Source organism: Saccostrea cucullata, unplaced genomic scaffold (assembly GCF_032062105.1).
Source record: "Saccostrea cucullata isolate Sc308-1 unplaced genomic scaffold, CSIRO_AGI_Scuc_v1 ctg1760, whole genome shotgun sequence".
Taxonomy (NCBI): Eukaryota; Metazoa; Mollusca; class Bivalvia; order Ostreida; family Ostreidae; genus Saccostrea; species Saccostrea cuccullata.
Window position 1 is genome coordinate 13,484 of NW_026920138.1, and position 19,934 is coordinate 33,417.

The following is a 19,934-nucleotide window of genomic DNA, read 5'->3' on the forward strand; positions in this document are numbered from 1 at the left end:
CAATCTGTGGTTTGCACCAGAATTAATTGTAGATATAATTGATGCAATTTTATTCTGAAGTTATTATTCATTGTGAGCATTTTCTGGGATATTGATGTATTGCTACTGCTATTTTCTTTTGTGGATTCATCTACTGACACATTCGGATGCTTAAAATTCTGAGACTGGATGCCAGTTAGATGACAATTGAGCTCTGCTTGACATCATAGAAAGTAATGCATTCATTTTAGAGCAGTACATTTTTACCCTTTTCTTGCATTCTCTCCTTGTGTGTTTGAAACCATGATCTTTTTTGATCGTCTATTCCGTTTTTCTTTTCCAGCAGGTTCTTGGCTTTATTCATCTGATTTTCTGTTGCCCTCATGAATGACTCCTCTTTCTCCAGCTGCTCAATTTCTATGATGTCTTTTTCCAACTTTTTGATCTTGTCTCTGTACTTTGATATCACCTCTGAAATGGATTGATGTTCTATGTATTAAATATGTATGATTTTTCTTTTTAGAACTTTCCTACTTTTTTTAGCATTTCACATTCTTAAAAGAATTTAACTTTATAGAAATGAACTACAATATACAAATTTCAAGAATTATTCACAAAAACTTTTTGTCCCAGTTTGAAATCCAAGTAATTTTTTTGGCTGATGTACAAAAATTCTAAATATAAATGTAAATACACCAATTTTTATGTGCTTTATGACAAGAGATACAGTATTGGGAGTAAATAAAGACACAAAAAATAAGAATATTTCTCATAAACAAATGCTTCAATGTTACAATACTTGATTTCTAAATATCCTGCATACTGGATAGTGTGAGCATACCTTGAGGTACGATCCTCGTCTTGAGTGGAGTTCTGGCTTTTTTGACAACCTCTTTTAGCAGTTTTCTCTCTTGCTCTCCGACCAATGTTACTGATCTAGAGTAAAAATAAAATAAAATACACTAAAAATAAAATGAAATACATTAAAAAATCATTGCTGATGTAGTTTCCTTTTCCAAAACAAAAAATTACCACTACAATTTTTGTAAGTATGCTATCAATCTGTGACAAATGAATTACTTACCTCCCCTTGCGGCCTGCTCTAGCTGTTCTTCCCACTCTGTGGACGTAATGTTTTATGGTGTTGGGCATGGTAAAGTTTATCACCTGACAAGGAAAACATCTCTTTAGATCAGATATACAATGTATGTAACATTATAAATCAACATCCACCACTCTATTTGACAAGATCATGATATTGTTCTTAAAGCAAGAAAATGACTTACAGTTTTGACACCTTCAATATCCAGTCCTCTTGCTGCCAGGTCTGTGGCTAATAATACATCTACATCTGATTCCTTAAACCTTTTTAATGTCTCCAACCTCTGAAATAGCAATGAAAATCTCTAGTTTTCTATACTGTACTGTTATCAGCTAGGGTAAATTGGTAAAGACTTTGTTTTTAGATTTAATTATTAATGTGAAAGAAAAGAGTCGTTTCTCAACACAAAACTTAGCAGAGAATATGATTTAAATTTATGTGTAGTTCTGATAAAAGTAAACTAATCTTTTCCAAAAAGTCAGCTAAATTTTAAAAGAATTCTTACCTGGGCTTGAGACAGGTTGCCATGAAGTTCGCCCACATTGACGCCCAGTAAGCCGAGAACAATGTGCATTCTGTGGGCCTGTTTCTTTGTCTGTATGAACACAATACAGTGGTCTCTGAAGGTACGACTGACTAATGCTGTAAAACAATTTTATGTATTTTTAAATATACAGATGAAAACACTGTGCTGACTAAAATATTAGTTACTAACTACTTTGTTTTACAAAGATTCAATGCTGTATTCACGGTCAAATGCAAAATTCTTGTTAAAATAAAAATTGTGTGAATTTCACACTTGTCCTTTAAAATTCATAAAATTCATGCAAAATTTTATAATACAGATGACTCTTTTCTCATAATATTCATATGAAATTCCCTTGAGACACATTTGGCTGTGTACACATTAATCAATTTAAACAATATTTTATTCATTGTACACATAAAGGTGCCCTACATGCTATGATGGCCTCTCTGTCCCCCTCCCTGTTGGGTCGTATCCTGATAAACTCCTGTCTGAGCCCCAGGGCCACGTCTGTGTTCTGGTTGACGAAGATTTTGACTGGTTGCTTCAGGGAGACGGAGGCCAGATCCTGCACGGCTTCTGTCATGGTGGCCGAGAATAACATGGTCTGTCTGGATCTGGCACACTGACGGATAATCTCATTCATCTGCTCCGCAAAGTGCTCATCCAGCATTCTGAGGAGGAAAGAGAGACATTTATATCTGGATCTTTGATGAACAAAACAGTACATGTATCTAGTCTTATACAGAATACTTCATATTTCATTGAAAAGCCTTCTATCAATGTCTAAATATAAGCAATAAATGTCAGTGGTTACTCAGTCTCAAAAAAATAACATTCAGTAAATATTTAAAAAGCATTTATCAGTCATTGAAATCTGAATTCCATCCTATTTCTTACATTATATGAAGTGAAGTAAAACAATCTTATAGGGAACACACATATACAAGGCAAGCATGAATGGGTGTAAATTACTTTCCTGTGCAAATCCTACCTGTCAGCTTCATCTAATACTAGAATTTCTATGTTCCTCAGTGAGAAGTTGGGAGAGTTGTGTAAGTGGTCTATCAGTCTACCAGGGGTGGCAATAACAACATCTGGATTCATGCGTAGAGCTGCCTCCTGTGCTTTAATGTCTAAACCACCTGCAAATCACAATTCTGAGCAATTAGTCCACAGAAAAATGAATCACATTACTACATAAGTCTACAGAAAAATAATATACCGGTAATCAAATAAATCTATCTGAAATGAAGTAAAATGTAAGTGCTGGGGGAAAGCCTCCGAAATTTTCTTAGAATAAATGGAGAAAAGGGTACGCTTAAAAGGAGAGTGTGTTTATTACCAGCTGATAGCACTGTTTCTATGTTGGTGAACTGAGCTAACTGCCTGGCCACTGTGTGAACCTGAACCGCTAACTCTCGGGTCGGCACCAGAACCAGGACTCGGGTGGCAGCCTCCTGCTGTGTCCGGTACAGCAACCGTTCCAGAATAGGAAGCATAAAGGCCACTGTTTTACCTGGAGAGATAAAAAAATGCAATAAGTTATCACTTAATTTAAACTTAAAACTACTGATTTAAAGAAAACAAACTTCTAAAAGACTGTATTATAATGCAACAAATGCCACTGATAAGTCATGAATATATTTTTTTTAATCCTTTTTCATAAGAGTTCAAATGCAACACACATGTATGTCACTGATATTGTTTGAATGTGTCTGATACAATATATTCTCAATTCTAATTTTTTAAAGCATCTTTACCTGATCCAGTGACAGCACAGGCACAGACATCTCTACCCAGGAGTGCAATTGGAATGGTGGCAGCCTGGATTGGAGTGGGCTTAGAAAAATTCATCTGACCCAGACCCTAGCAAAATAATAGTAGAACAAATACATTCACTGTATTTTAAGGTGCAAACTAAATTTTAAAAACAGCACCATAATTTCTCTCCATATGTAAAAAAAAAATTTCCCAATGTCAAATTAAAGTATATTCAAACCTTCATTAATGGCCGCGAGATATTCATGTCTTGAAATGTCAATTTCTCATCATAAGAATCCACAGTTTCTGAGAACTCCACTTTTTCCTTTTCCTTAAAATATACATAAAAATAATTCCAACTTCCCAAAAATCATGATTTCATCATTATTTCAGAATTCAAATTTTAATTGATTTCAACACTCAACTTCATTCTTCATGAATACATATGCAAAATCTAATGGTTTTGCGAGAAATACAGGAGCATTTAATAGCAAGACATTAGATGATTTTTAATTCATTTTATAACTTGCACTGAAAAAATAAATTAAGCCAGGAATTCTTTTAGAAAACAATATTTACTTCTTCACTGTCTGAGCCAGGTCTTTTCTTTTTTCCTTTTTTCTTTTTCTTTTCCTTTGTTTTGATTGTGTCTGAAAAAATATATTTTTAAGAAGTTACCCAATATCTTTACAAGAAAAAAGATTGAGGAAGAAATACATGTACTTGTATATTTATCTTATCACTTTATAGTCAAGTATGGACTGTTTAGAAAGGAGACATCACAAATTATCAGTTTGAGTGTGTCTAAGGGTGACAACTCTACTCAATTCTGATAAATATGTGATGTCTTTCTTCTATACTGCCTGTTAATATAGTTTTATGATCCTATAAAAATCTTAATGTAGTAAAATAGAGAAGAAGATATGAATCAAACCTTGTTTTGTTCTCTTATCCCTTTATTACTCTGATTCTATACTGTAAACCAACAATTATTCGCGACAACTTTATTTCACGATTTACCAGAGATAAATTGGTTCGCGATTAATTTTCGCAATCATGCCTTTTCCAGATTTGTTTTAATAGACACATACTCTTAAATGACCGGTTTGTGGCGAGAAATATTCGCGACGACGAGGCTCTCGTGAACTTCACGAAAATTCTCACATGCAAATAAAAGTTGGTTTACAGTATTTTCAAAAATTATATGTCAGCAGAAAACTTAACATTATTGTCTGAATACATTGTTCACATATCCTAGTGGGATGATCCCACTAATATCAATTATATATATGAGTTGTCTCTTTTACTACATTTTCTTTTCATCAAAAGAGAAGAACACAGTTGTCAACCTGCATGCTCCCTTATGCTAATTTACTGTCATCTAAAGGGAGGAAAAATATTTGTATCTCTCAGTCTGCACACTAATTTGTGCAATTTCATGTCATCTAAAGGTAGACGACACAATTGTCACCCTTCACACAAGGAATATATCACAAATTGTCTGCCTGTATGTGACATGCTCAAAACCAATGAAATAGACTGTACTTTTCTGATTAAAGATTCAAAGAAAAAAACAACACACCTGTCCTCATTTCTTCATCTGAAGATTCATCTTCTTCCTCTTCAATATCTTCTTCATCACTGTCCATAATTTCTTCCAGTTTCTCTCCCTTTAAGTAAAAATTGAAAACTAACATTACATTTCCTGTTGCAATAAGAATATCTCAATGAACTTAAAATAGTGGCTGTTAATGAACCATTAATTTATAGAATTAAAATTTCAATACAATAACATTTAAGAAATAATAAAATTTAAAACACCTTTTTCTGTTGTTTTCTTGCTTTGGCTATCTTTTCATCTAAAGTTGTTGCATGTTGTTTTCTTCTCGCATGTCGCAGGGCAAAATCAAAATCAAAATTGGCAGATGGGTCATACTATAAGATACAAATGCATATATTCAAGGAAATTCTGTAAAATACTTTTCTTTTGAGAACTTTAATTTTTGGTATATATATTTGATATGCAGTCTGCCACCCAAAGGTTCTCATCTGTATATATTTTTTTTTATTATTTTAGGTAATTTACAAGAATAAACAAAGTTGCTGATATTTTTTTTATTCCTGTTGATAAATAACAAATTGCATATCCATAACTTGAGTGAAAGTGAATTTTAAAATGCATTTTGTACCACGGTTAAAACTCAAGAACTTTAGATATCAAAATGAAACTTTCATTAGTCTTTGCTTTTTAAGTACTTTTCTGTTTCTTTGCTGTCTATAAGAATTATAAAGAAAACAAAAATAAAGCTAAGGTTACAAAATGCTTATACGAGGGGTAATCAAAAAGTTTGTGGACTGAGGCTATAAAATTGGAACTATGTAATCTGTGCCTTTAAATTTTATTTGGAAAATAAAACAACAATAAATAAAAAAATGTTGAAAAATTTAGCTTGATATGTTCATTATTTGCCAAATTATTATAAAATAAAAACGACATTATTATTGTCATTATATGATCATCAAGAGCTGTCGCCGTTTAGTTTCATGACGTCCGACTATATCATTGTTTTTCAATGTCTGCCTCTTCCACCTCATACTATTATTTTGATGAGATTCCCTGGAGCTGAGTAAGGACAAAAACTGGCCTTGCTTAAATGACTTTAAAATGTCATGAACAGCGGCTTTAAATGAATACAATATTCCAAATGAATATCTACATTGGAAGAGATCCTCGCTTGATTGTGCCAGCATTATGCTTTTGGGAGTTCAATATCAACAACACATGATCCAGATTTCAGGTACATGTAACTGTCATTATCAAGATACTATAGAGAGAAAAGTTAGATGCAGGCTGGCAAGATGCATGGTTCAGACATTCAACTCTTCTTTTTGCTGCAGAATTTTTTTCTATTATATATTTTGACATTAAATTAATTAAAATTTAAAATGGTATATGTTATCTTAATATAGAAAGAAGGAATGAGTAAACATACATTGAAAATTCATAAATGCATATATAAATTATAATCAAAAAACATATGGCTGAACGAGGAATCAAACCCGGGACTCCTGCATTACTAGTCAGGTGCTCTATAACCACTGAGCTATCCAGGCCGCTGTCCTCAGTCCAGCTAAAATTTCTACATAAGGAACACTACATTTTGGCATAATATTTTGAGATTGCAGTTTTAACATACAGAGAAACATTGAGAAAATTTTATATTAAAAAACAATGCACTCTTTGCATTACCAACTGAGCTATTCTGCCACTGGCGATCAAACCCAATGTCCTGAGCAAATAAATAAATAAATGTGTTAATAACGTAAAGCATAAAAGGCTTTCAGTTTGTAATATATCGGTATGGAAACAAAAAATAACTCTGCAATGTTTTTCGACCAAAATTGCTCTAGGTCTATAGTTTAAACCAGATGCCTTTAATTACTCCAACGAGCTCCGTGCGTAATGACATCACAACTGTGAGATGTCATGCGACTTTGTGTGAATAGCTGATCAATTTTTTACAGTGTTTTGAAAGTACAACTGCGCTCGCCCCAACGGTCACACCGTAAAACATATTATATATATGTATTGCTTAAGGTAATTAACACAAATAAACAAAGTTGCAGATATTTTTCATTCCTGCTTATAAATAATAAATTGCTTATCCATTACTTAAGTTAAAGTGAAAGTCAGAAATGCATAAGTACCTGGTCAGTAAAACTGAACTTTGTATTAAATTCACTGTCATTAGTCTTTGCTTTTTTCTTCTTTTTCTGTTTCTTTGCTGTCTATAAAAATCACAAAGAAAACAAAACATTAAAGATAAGCTTAAAAAATGTTCAGGTAGCTGTCAATATAAAGAGACTACAAAAAGAGAATTCTAATAAACCGGGACATCACACCAAAGCTTTATTTCCTGTAGAATTTTTTTCTATGTAGTTAAAGGACCGTGGCTATTATTTTAGCCGGATTTGTAGCCAGTGGTAAAACATAAAATGAAAATTGATAAATGCATATCTAATGACAAACATATGTTGAAATAAGACGTCAAAAACCTGCAAATATTACAATTACACACAACATATAGGCCCATGACACTAGACAGACAGTCCAGCTAAAATTTCTACATAAGTGTTGTATGGAAAGGAGGAATGAGTGAACATACGGGACACACACAGGAATTACAAACCACTGAACTAGTTATTGACTATAGAGTAGAGTACACATCTAACCAATTAAATTCCTACATTAGGAACACTCCATTAGTAATTAATATTTTGAGGTTGCAGTTTCTACATATGGAAATTAATAGAAAAAAAATGCACTTTTTGCATTTGTACCAACTGAGGTATCCGGCCACCAGGAATTGAACCCGACTGACTGCCACAAATACAACACTGTGTTCAATGGGTGGCACCTTTGTTCTATGACATATATGGCAATAAAAGTGGTACTTGGTTCAGTGCCAATTTCTTGCCATGTCTTCTGTCTGGTTGTCCATCCCATTTTTTTTTTTTTTTTAATAGCTACAGATCAGTAGATCCCCATTGCTTTACGTTTTTTCATTCAACTTCTCGAATTACATCATGGCGAAAATAATTAGATTAAACTGTATCAACCAAATATATAAGATTCCTCAGATGTAAACAAAAACACGTGGGTATGACCATATTCTTGCTGGGCTGTTCTCGTGCTAAAATACCGTGAGATTTTCAACATATATATTAATTCAGTAATATCGACTCAAGTCACCTGAATTTCATCGTTTTCACTCTCGGAACTTTCTGGTTCGACTGATATTTCTTCGTCATCTCCAATAGTCCCAATGAACCCGAGTTTCCTCAAATCCGCCATCTTTAAAATGTTATTTCTATAATCATTTTCGTAGTATTAACAATCAAAATTTTTAGGAAGTAAAATAAAGTATCTCTAAATACACAGGTTTAAAAAAGTGCTTGACATATTATGATATGTGAGAGATATTCGATAACTCGTTAAAATTGTAGATATATGAGAAAATAACTTCACCGCTAGCTTTACATGTGATAAAAATAATTTGGCGGGTAAACCGTGTGGTCAGCAGAAAAAAGTAAACAAATCGCTGCAAACATGGGAATTTTAGGTTTATCCAAATTACTTGGCGATTATGCCCCGTCTGCTATGAAAGAAAATGAATTCAAGAATTATTTTGGTAAAGTATAGTGGTATTTCCCGATAAAATGAGTTATTCAATCGGGTATTCATTCAATCAGCCATATTTTGAAAGTATTATGTTTCAAAGGTGCATTTTGTTGTACTTGAACACACTAAATTAAAATGTTCTTCAAGTAATTTTTAAACAAAGGTAGATCTAGTATATTTCTCAAGAGAATATAGATCTCAGATATCAAGCATTTACAAAATATGCAATGTTGTATTAAAAGGATGATTAAAACCAAATAACATGGAAAATTAGATGTTATTTCTTTCTTTGTCTGTGAAGTTAGATTAAGGTATATTGAAGGTGTTCTCTATATAAAAAAGGTTTGCGATTTCATATCTATTAAAACAGGAAAAAAAAAAATCTCTTTGGGGATCAAGCATATACTGCATTTTGTGAATACAAAAACTGAAAAAGTCATATACATTTTGTGAATACAAAAAGTCGCACAGTTCCTAAAAAGTGAAGATTAAATATGATCCCAATTTTTATCAGAGAGCTGTGTATTTGCAGCTTCTTTGGCTTTATATATGTTTAATTTATGTAACTTCTTACAGGCTCCTGGTCTGCAGCATAACACAGAGTAAATAAATGATTAAAGAGTATAAAAGTCTAAAATTGCGTGTGTTAAATTGATTGATTGCCTGCAAATGATTGAAGGAAAAAAAAAAAACAGATTGATTGTTGCTACAACTTACAGGAAAGAGAAAAAATATCTTTCAAAATAAAATGATGTAAACTTGAGAAATGTTACCATTTTTTGGTAAAAATTATGTATATAAATTAAAAATCATTGAATTTAATTTTTTTCCATTTAAATAATTATTTTATAATTTTCCTTCATATCAAATTATGCACCATTGTAAAGTGGAAATAATTATCCGAAATTGACATGTTCCGGTGCCAACACCTCTCCGAGAGACAGGTCACCGACAAAATGAAATTCGCCCATTACTGGCATTCACCGACATATATTTTGATAAAATTCATATAAAATAATTGTTAGATGTTGTGTTTTTTTTCAGATATAATAAACATTTAAATCAAACTGTATATAAAAATTGTGTGTTTTTTCTTTTTTTGTATATCCATCATAATGATTGTTGGTCTTACGCAAATGTATATATTGCTTCTTGTGAATCCAAGCAAGGTCAAAGGTCGGCAATATTGGGTGAGGTTTTTGATTTACCAGTGTAACATAAAAGATGTTGAAATGAATAAAAATTTTTAAATTCACATACATAAATTTCTCTAAATATTTTTTTTAATTTCCACATTTTATATTTTCTGTCAATGATGTACACACGTCTTTCGGTGACTTGTCTATTCAGTTTTATTGTTTTTAAAAAAATAAGCTAACATGCAACGTAATGTCACTTAGATGAGTTCATTTGCGGTCATGGGTTTCCACATGACACTAATACATTTTTTTATGTATAAATTGACAACCAGATGGAGTTAAAAACTCACCCCCAAATTAAATTTGAAAAAAAAATCGTTTGGAATAAAATATAAATTGAAAAGTATTTTTTTTTTTTCATGCGTTATACATTTATAAATTTACCTGCATTTACCAGTTTCTTATTGCTGTAAGACAAGATGGAAGTAACTTGATGAGTGAAGATGGAGAAACTACAAGGTGACTATAAGTAAAATTAATTGCTGAAACTTGATTTCTTTTTTTAATAAATAAAAACTAATAAATAAGAACTTTGAGATGCATTTTGTAAAAGTCATACCTGTCAACTCTCCCGAATTTATCGGGAGTCTACCGATTTTTAACCATCCCTACCGACTGTCTACCGAATTTTTTTTAAATGTCTTTTTTACCGATTTTAAAAAATTAGAATTTTTTACCTACTTTGGTTCGTAAAATACTTTGACTAGTCAACACAAAAATGGAGGTCATGCAGTGTTTTTTTTATTAATTTATTTTGTTAAATAAAAAATAATGAAAGAAAAAAATTAAAAGAAAAACTGTGCTAGCAGATGTAATTGCAGTTGTAATTGAAATAATTTTAAAAGTGTATATATCTGACATATATATCATATATGTGAAAATTTTTACACATACATATCGGTAAATAACAATATGGAAGTACTTGATACTTTGCTGCATATAAGTTTACAAGTGCCTAAGACAAAACTGTTTCTCCATAAACAATACAGTGATCAGGAAAGATGTAGCTACAGTACCCTATCATTAATTCAACAAGGAGAGGGGAACAATGGAAGCTAATATAAATGAAGAGTCTGAAGATTTCCCCACAGATTTTGAGATTCAATGTCTTAGTAAATTTGTAACACCGTGTGCCCCTGAAACTACAGAGCAACAAGACGGTGTCTTTAGAAGAGTTCTTTAAATTTAAAAAGCTAAACTGGGTAATACATTTCTAAATTAAAATTAGCACATTAGAACATTTCAAAATAAAGTATTATATTTAAAAATTCTGATATATGTTATGAGCTTAAAAGAAAAAATACAGGGTCCATGTATTTCATTCATACTAGATTACACATTATTTTAAGAATATAAGCATGAAGTTTTGACAATTATTTCAGATCTTTAAATTCAGGACACAACTCATGTTCCTTAGACCTAGTGAGAAAAATCCATTCATACATCTATTAAAAGCTTGAAAATCAGAAATCTGCAGAACCTTACTAATTTTTCTAATTGCCAAGTTAAACTACAACATTTGCCATGAATATTAAATAAATGATGCTCTTATGGACAGGCAGAATAGCTAGACAGTGAACATATTTTTTTTTATAATTTCAAAATTAAATTACATTGTACAAGTTTCTAAACAATGTATGAATAAACAGTAAATTTTATGAATTAATGATAATGTTTATATCATAATAAAGTCTTATCTTGTAAGTTGTTTATTTTTGTTCTGTAAAGCAGTGAAATGTGCGACTTTTGGTATTTGCAAAAGGTCTTTGCGTGTTTTCTCCCCCCAAAAAATTTGGCCATGTTGACAGGTATGAAAAGTAGTAGTGTAAGATACACAGCATCCTACTAGCTTGGGCTAGTGGGTTAACCCTTTTGCTCAATCTGTACAGCTCCTGACTGGCAAGCCAGAGGCCTCAGGTTCAATCCCCAGCAGAGGTAGATAAAATATCTCTTACATAATTCTGACTTCTCTCTTTCAGCCATTTGATGGGAATGTTCTACAGAACCATTCGTATGGTAGAGAATGGTATCAAACCAGTCTATGTATTTGATGGTAAACCACCAGAAATGAAATCAGGGGAGGTAAAAAAATATCAGAGTTGTATACTTGCAGGGACCAACCTAGACCCAAAATTTAGGGAGACTTCACTTCTCCCTCAGGGAAATTTAGGAAGAAGTTTTGAAATTTAGGGAGACTTCTTGGCACGCGTGACGCCCATTGATCATTATAAACTTTTTAAAAATGAAACTATTTCTTTGTTTATAACTTAAAATACATTTCAATATTTTTTTTGTATTGACATCCTAGTAAAAATAATTTAAAAAAAAGAAAATAATTGAGAATCTGAATTTTTGTTTCCAATTACAAGGTATATCTAGCAAAAAAAAAAAAAATCCAATGACAATGTAAATTAAGTTTTTTTTCCTTTTATTTCTTGCATTATATGCACAATTAACTTTTAAATTCTATCACATTTTAAATTTTCAACCTCAATGCATAGTCATAATTTTGTTATTTTCTCTTCAAAATTTGTTTTCAATATTTATTTTTTTTTTTCTGAAAAAAGTTATGATGTACTACATACGCATGCTGATTGAACTCTGTGTATCAGATGTGTAATTTCTTTAGACGGTCAATAACTCCACAATATAACAGTAAAAATATGTCTGTATTCACAGCATGAATTAATTATTTAACAATAAAAAGATCTAAAATCCTCTTCAACATCTTTGGCATGACATTGATAGTTGACCAGCTGTTTTGCATCTGGTTGTGCATAACTTGTAACTATGGACTTTTTCATACCTGGAAGGGTAAAATCTAGAGGAGTTCCGACAGAGTATTCGACGCATTGGTCATCGGTAGCGAAACAGGTGCAAGTGTCCTGCTGTTTCGTTTATTTCAGCAGTAATAAAACCAGATTTATACAATACTGACGATTCTACCATGTTTCTTAATAGATTTTTTATGATTTTCAATAAAGGGTTTGCAAATGTTAAGGCGACTTAAACTTCGCTTTCATGATAAATTACGGCGAAGTTTGGAGCCCAAAAGCGACTATTTCGCCTCAGTCGCCCCCTAGGTTGGTCCTTGTACTTGTATTTTCCTTTGTATTTTAACTTTATTTCATGTGTGTAATGAAATACTAGTATGTATTAAATAATTTCTAATAGGAAAAAATAAGTATATTCTTCATAGGTTTGTTATTTGATGGCCCAATAGTGGACATATATTAATGAGGTTAGGTATTAAAGCCCTTTGAGAGTTGTACTGTTATGTACAACACGAATGTCAAATGAAGTACAGAAATTCTGTTCACTCAAAATCCATATTTGATTCAGCTGTCAATATTGGATGTGAGTATTAGTTGTTTTAGAAAAAAATAAAAACTATTGTCTTTTTCTAATAGCTTGCAAAACGAAAGGAAAGGAGAGAAGAGGCACAGAAACAATTAGAAAAAGCAGAGGAAGCTGGTATGTGAAGCCACACATGAGTAAAACAGGATGATGTATTTCAGATACCAACATTATAACTTGTACAGGATTGACTTTGGACTTGACTTTTGATCTTTAAGTTGTTCAGAGAGGAATAATTTAATCTGCTCATAATGGTCAATTCTGATAATCTTCCCTCTTTGATCATTTAGAATGAGATAAATGTTTCACAAACATCTCTTGTTTTGAACAGGTGATGAAGAAAACATTGAAAAATTCAACAGAAGATTGGTAAAAGTTTCCAAACAGCATAATGAAGATTGCAAGGAACTGTTGAAATATATGGGAATTCCATATATTGATGTAAGTAAATACTGCTGTATATAATTACCTTTTACAGCATTGAGAACTTGATTGTACATGTAACAAATGGTATCATCATAGGTAATAGGATGTTCTTTTGAAGTTCTTCTTAGCTACTCAGTGATAATGAAGCAGTTTTGAGGTGTTGAAGAATTTTCTGTAATTGTCTATTTTGCTGACAGGCCCCGGGTGAGGCGGAGGCCCAGTGTGCTGCCTTAGTGAAGGCCGGTAAGATTTACGCCACAGGGACAGAAGATATGGATGCTCTCACATTTGGTACCACTGTTCTGTTAAGGAACCTGACTGTTGCTGAGGCCAGGTATGAATTGGTCTACTGTAGATTACTTAATTTTCGCGACACTTTATTTTCACGAGATAGTCATTGACTCTTTATTAGTGAGACAAAATCATCACGAATTGTCGTCAATGCTCTATATAACCTTAAGGAATTCTATTATATGTGAGAATGAAATTTTCGCAAGCATATCATCTTGCGTAATCAAGCGAAAATAAAGTTCTTGCAAATAAAACGTGATTTACAGTATGTTTTGATATTTCTTTTTTACTGCTAAACAGAATTTTTCCCTTCAGGACCAGATAGGACTTTATCATCATTGATCTCTTTGAAGTTTTGCATTATTATTTTTGAGTTGTGTTAAGGGAGTTTCATGTTCTTATTTCTTCATGCAAGTTTCTTTTTCTGATTTTCTTTTGTTATTATAATTGAGGTGTTGTATTTTTAAGCTTTCGTCTTATTTATTTTTAGAAAATTACCAATCAAAGAGTATCACTACAACAGAGTGCTTGAAGAATTAGGACTAAATAAAGACGAGGTGAATTATTTATATTAATTAAAAATAATATTCTGTGTACCAAAGCTTTAAAAAATTCTGACAGCAACGTAAAAACTAAGAAAGTTCAGTTTAAACATTTTAGTTATATGTTGAAAGAGTTATGAACATATGAATTGTACATATATGATTATTTTTTTTGTACAGTTCATTGATCTGTGTATTTTACTGGGCTGCGACTACTGTGATTCAATAAGAGGTATTGGCCCAAAGAGAGCTATAGATCTCATCAAACAGCACAAGTCTATAGATGAAATACTCAAACATTTAGACTCCAAGGTCAGTGTCACATAAAGTGTAAAACATAAACAAAACTCAAAATTTTAAACTTTAGAAGATTTGTAAACCTTGAAACAATGTATTACATATAAAGTACAATATAGAAAAACTAAAGGCTTCTTTTAAAAGATTCATTATTAAAAAAAACCTTTTTCTTGTACAGAAATACACAGTTCCTGAAGACTGGATGTACAAGGTAAGAGAAATCATTTTGGTTTCCATTTTAGCTCACCTCGACGAAGTCGAGATGAGCTTATGCTATACCCCCGGCGTTGGCATCGGCGTCGGTGTCCCAGGTTAAAGTTTTAGGAGCAAGTCCATTCCCAAGTAACTATAAACCCTACCTGAACCAAACTTGCATGGATTATGCATCTAGGGATGTACACTACCAGACTTGCTTTGGATGCTGGATCTGACCTACATTTTCTAGATGAGTGACCAGGTTAAAGTTTTTGGAGCAGGTTAAAGTTTTTGGAGCAGGTCCATTCCCAAGGAACTATAAGCCCTACCCAGACCAAATTTGCATTGATGATGCATCTAGGGATGGACACTAATAGACTTGCTTCAGATGCTGGGTCCGACCTACATTTTCTAGATGAGTGACCAGGTTAAAGTTTTTGAAGCAGGTTAAAGTTTTTGGAGCAGGTCCATTCCCAAGGAATTATAAGCCCTACCCAGACCAAACTTGCATGGATGATGCATCTAGGGATGTACACTACCAGACTTGCTTAGGATGCTGGATCTGACCTACATTTTCCAGATGAATGACCAGGTTAAAGTTTTTAGAGCAGGTATATTCCTAAGGAACTATAAGCCCTACCTGGACCAAACTTGCATGGATGATGCATCTAGAAAAGGACACTACCAGACTTGCTTCGGATGCTGGATCTGACCTTAATTTTCCAGATGAATGTCGAGGTTAAAGTTTTTGGAGCAGGTCCATTCAACAGGAACTATAAGCTCTATTTGGACCAAACTTGCATGGATGATGCATCTAGGGATGGACATATATGCTGGATCTGACCTACATTTTCATTCCCAAGTAACTGTAAGTCCTACCTGAACCAAACTTGCATGGATGATGCATCTAAGGATGGACACTATCAGACTTGTTTCGGATGCTAGATCTGATCTATATTTTCCATACAAGAGACCAGGTTAAAGTTTTGGGAACAGATCAATCCGAATGAACTTGGAAGTCCTTGATTACTGCAGTATTAACAAAGTTATGAATATTTATTTACACTACACGTTTTTCACGCAACACGTGTAGAAATGTGTGTATGCCATGTAAGGGGTTAAACACAACTTACAAGAATATTGTTGTTGGGATGAATACTAAATATTAAGAAAATATGATGTGAGATTTGCATTACTTAAACTGATAACATTCGTCGAGGTGAGCTTGGTAATCTTTGATTACCTATGTTTTTTCTTAGGAGAAATGGTTTGTAGTTCTTTACATGTAAAACCTGTCTCTTGGACTTGGAAAGAATTCTAAATGAAATCTTGTTTTAACAGGAGGCCAGGAAATTGTTTCAGGAACCAGAAGTGGCTGACCCTGAAGAACTAGATGTAAGAAAATTAAAGGAGGGGTCACTAGTTTAAATGTGTTCAACTTTATTTTTAAACGGGAGAAATTGAAAATATGATTTGGATCTTGTAAAGATATTGGACATTTTATTTTATAGGCACATAGTCTTATATAATGTGTATCTTGAATCTGAGAGTTGATCTGAAAGTATGAAGAATTTTACATTAGAAGAAAAAGTTCTTTGACTTTAAGTAATTATGTTGCATTACAATGTATTATCTGCATTAAAGGTGCATGGAAAGAAAAGATTTTTTTTTTTTTGGTTTCCCCTTAGTTTTAGGTTTTGCTTTGATTTTAGATTAAATGGTCAGAGCCGGACGAAGAAGGATTGATTGACTTCATGGTAAACAAGAAAAATTTCAGGTGAGATTTAATAGACATTTCACTTTTCTATTTCCTTAAGAGTTGTCTACCTTCAAACAGTACCTATTTATTGATTTGGATGTGAGTATATTTTAAATGACATTTTTTGACAGTGAGGACAGAATAAGAAATGGTATTAAGAAGTTACAGAAAGCCAAACAAGGAACAACACAGGGACGGCTCGATTCCTTTTTCAATGTTGTCTCAACATCAACAACAAAGAGAAAGGTGGGTATATTGAATGAACCAGATATAATCTGTAGTCTGGTCCCTAAGTTATAAGTATTTAACAAAGATGAATTTTGTTATCTTATTAATTTAATTAGAAAATGAAGCTTATTTCAACTTATATTATATGATATAACATAATTTGGGGCAGTTTATGCTATATAAACCACGAAGCAGTTTATAAAAAAGCGTAAACTGCCCCAAGTTTTGTTATATCGTATAATATAAGTTGAAATAAGCTTTATTACTTATAATTTAATTTCAGTGCAGACAATGAGACAATTTTCCCCCAGAATAAGACTTTACATTGATTAAATTTTTAAAGTAATGTCATGCGGATTAATATGTTTTTTGAACATAACTCATTGTGATGTAGGCAAGTTATGTTATACAAAGTGGATAAAATCTTTTATCCAATCAAATGACATGTTACAAGTAAAATTAACTTATTTGATGATGATGTGAATTTACACAATATTTTTTTATAAAGTCTGCATTCTCCACAATTACCAAGGAAGTTAGAATTTTTTTTTTTTTTTTTTGGAAATTTTATTAAATTTTGAGAGGTTTCAGTTGATGTACTTGTATTGGTTTACTTGGAGTGATTTCCTCATTTTCAGCAAGAAGATCAGAAAGGGTCTGCAAAAAAGAAAGCAAAAGGTGGATACAAACGACCCAAATAAGACAACTGTGTAGTGAGTTTGACTAAGGAATTTTAACTTGGATCATCTTTTGTCTGTAGGATTTATTTATTACAAATTTATCAAAATAGTGAAAGTGAATATTCTCACTCCATGGAATAACTTGCAGGAGCTACCACAAGGATGGTTCTATTGTGAATTCCATTTTGGTGGTGTTTGCCGACTTGGATAATCCTTCAGAAAAAAAATCATTGAAAAATGAAATGTTAATTGTTTAATGGTACATTACTTCTGATAAGAAATAATGTAGATAAAGGAAAAAAGGTTAAATGCTTCAATTTAAATCTACCTAGCCTATGTATGCTATGAACAATCGGTCGAAACGAAGTACATACAAACATTTTAATACAGATATGATTTATCTACTTTACTATGAATGATGATGCACTTATAGTAATGTTTGTACTAGAAATAGAAAAAAATAAAGCAAGCAAAAACTAACCAGCATTGTGAAGGAGATTTTTATGTTTTGATTGCCATTCAGAAATCCCCCCACTGTAGTTGGATGTTATCCATATTAACAAAATGGTGTATACCCATATGACAAGGGGTGACGGATGTTTTGTGTACTTTATACAAAGGTTAAGAATATCAGCCTGGGTGGTGCACTCCACTTGGGCCATGAATAGGCGGAATGGTTCTGGGGACTGGTAGATAAACTGTATTATGTTATTTTAAGAGTGCACCCCCATGTACCACTAGAAGCACACTAAGGGGTACTAGAGTTACCCAGGGTAGCCCTGACTGAATGAAATTGCTGAGCAATCGCTAATGGCTCTATATCATAAAGTATATAAAGTTGTATTAGTCATAGAGTAAACAGGCATCCTAATACTGGATACACGATGGTGCAGTGTTGATGGGGGTCTAGTGTTTTGTAATCGGGACAGTTTGCTCGATTCTTCCTGTTTAGCTGTAAGGCTTTTTGAAAAAAAGAGTAAATAAAGTTTGATATCAGGGTGTGTGGTAATTTCAATTTTACTGTATCAAGTTAGTGATCAAATAATAAAAACGGCCTTTTATCATCAGGTGTAAAACAGGACATGCTTTTGTGTGTTCACCCTAACATTACTGCTGCTGTGTCTTTATTTGTGTACCCTTATTTTTTTAAGTGAGATTACAAATTAGATTTAGGTGAAATCTAACAAATTCTTGGTCAATGTTTTCTTTTTACAGATAGGGGACACCTGTAAGATTGTATAAATCAATGAAGCCATTGTGTAAACAAACAAGCTTTTGACGATTTTTATTACTAAATCAGGTTGATATGGAACATGTAGTGCAAGACAAAACGACTGATAAAGAAACAAGTTTGTCATTGGCAAGTCGGCGCAGATAAGAAACGTGATCCAAACTTTCTCCTTTGGTACATGCGGCTTTGAATAGGATGACCTGCACGAAACTGACAAGAGACAAGATTTCCGACAAACAATGAGATCATGCTGACCTGTGAAAAATCCCTTTGCTTGATTAGTTTGAGGGATTTACACTGTTGAAGTAAATATTAATAAGTGTTATGGCCATGTTTAAATATTTGCAAGAAAACAAGAAACAAAACCATTAAGTCTTTATTTAGCGCACCTCTTTAAAGAGGCCTGCTGGGATTGAAGAAATCAAGTTGATTTATTAAACTTTTAAGTTTCTGATTTATATCATTATGAAAGGAACTCACTGTTTTTATGAAAGATAAATTGAGGGGTACTTGGTTCTGTTTTCTGTTTGGAAAGTCAAAACACCTGCAGTATTAAAAAATTAGAAAAAGTCATTTCAGCAAAGTAATCTTTTCAAGCTGTGCAAGATCCTGTTGAAAAGGAAACTTGAGGAATCTAAGAAAGTAAAATATTTTTTGGAGAAAAAGAGATATATAGTACCTATATACATTTATTTGATTTAAAAAAAAAAAAAACATTAAATTTTCATAAAACTTTGTAAATGATAGCCACACCATATTTGTGAAATTTTTTTTTAGTTTATACATGTAAGTGTAAATGATGAGTCCCAAGCAAAGATTTTTTTTAAAGCATTGGCTTATCAAAATTCATTTTTCAAGCACTGATTAAAAGCTTATTAATCAAGCTGATACCACCCTAAAGACATGCATGGATTTACTTTTTGCTAAGCCTAGACACCTGTATACCATGTGTTATAGTATCTTACAAATTTCTCAGCTCTCTGATAATATCCCAGTCCTTTTGAGCTTCTTTGGTGCCTTTGAACTGTGGACCATGGAAAGTTTCACTTTTCTGATGAATGTCATATTTTTTAGGGTGGGGAAGTTAAATTGCCTGACAGGTATAGCACATGTATCCCATATAACTGGGTGGTAACCCTAAATTGTGTATGAATCACAAGGAACATTGTATGGAGA

The 19,934-nt window shown here is 32.5% G+C and overlaps 2 protein-coding genes across 2 annotated transcripts; one reads left to right on the forward strand and one right to left on the reverse strand.

The window, feature by feature from the left end:
* Positions 1 to 211: 211 nt before the first annotated feature.
* Positions 212 to 8,237, reverse strand: LOC134243915 (probable ATP-dependent RNA helicase DDX27). The gene is made up of 15 exons (XM_062726158.1): positions 8,125 to 8,237; positions 7,080 to 7,160; positions 5,193 to 5,306; positions 4,954 to 5,041; positions 3,951 to 4,021; positions 3,610 to 3,702; positions 3,371 to 3,476; positions 2,953 to 3,126; positions 2,602 to 2,752; positions 2,040 to 2,281; positions 1,587 to 1,723; positions 1,266 to 1,364; positions 1,064 to 1,146; positions 821 to 915; positions 212 to 450 (listed from the first exon to the last, which is right to left on the reverse strand). Exons 1-15 carry the CDS (start codon positions 8,224 to 8,226, stop codon positions 227 to 229), a joined length of 1,860 nt encoding a protein of 619 aa, XP_062582142.1. The 5' UTR covers positions 8,227 to 8,237; the 3' UTR covers positions 212 to 226.
* A 185-nt stretch (positions 8,238 to 8,422) lies between these two features.
* Positions 8,423 to 18,007, forward strand: LOC134244034 (flap endonuclease 1-like). Its single transcript, XM_062726289.1, has 13 exons — positions 8,423 to 8,568; positions 10,114 to 10,211; positions 11,732 to 11,834; positions 13,163 to 13,226; positions 13,441 to 13,550; positions 13,733 to 13,869; positions 14,317 to 14,383; positions 14,549 to 14,680; positions 14,844 to 14,876; positions 16,202 to 16,255; positions 16,573 to 16,637; positions 16,751 to 16,865; positions 17,486 to 18,007. The coding sequence occupies exons 1-13, from the start codon at positions 8,482 to 8,484 to the stop codon at positions 17,546 to 17,548; spliced, it is 1,128 nt and encodes a 375-aa protein (XP_062582273.1). The 5' UTR covers positions 8,423 to 8,481; the 3' UTR covers positions 17,549 to 18,007.
* The last annotated feature ends 1,927 nt before the right edge of the window (positions 18,008 to 19,934 follow it).

Coding starts and splice junctions, on each gene's coding strand:
- LOC134243915 (XM_062726158.1), bottom strand. CDS start 8,226: ATGGCGGATTTGAGGAAACTCGGGTTCATTGGGACTATTGGAGATGAC. Junction 1,147..1,265: donor ATATTGAAGGTGTCAAAACT/GTAAGTCATTTT, acceptor TTTCCTTGTCAG/GTGATAAACTTTACCATGCC. Junction 451..820: donor GACGAGGATCGTACCTCAAG/GTATGCTCACAC, acceptor AATCCATTTCAG/AGGTGATATCAAAGTACAGA.
- LOC134244034 (XM_062726289.1), top strand. CDS start 8,482: ATGGGAATTTTAGGTTTATCCAAATTACTTGGCGATTATGCCCCGTCT. Junction 8,569..10,113: donor TCAAGAATTATTTTGGTAAA/GTATAGTGGTAT, acceptor TTTTTTTTTCAT/GCGTTATACATTTATAAATT. Junction 13,551..13,732: donor TGGGAATTCCATATATTGAT/GTAAGTAAATAC, acceptor TTTTGCTGACAG/GCCCCGGGTGAGGCGGAGGC.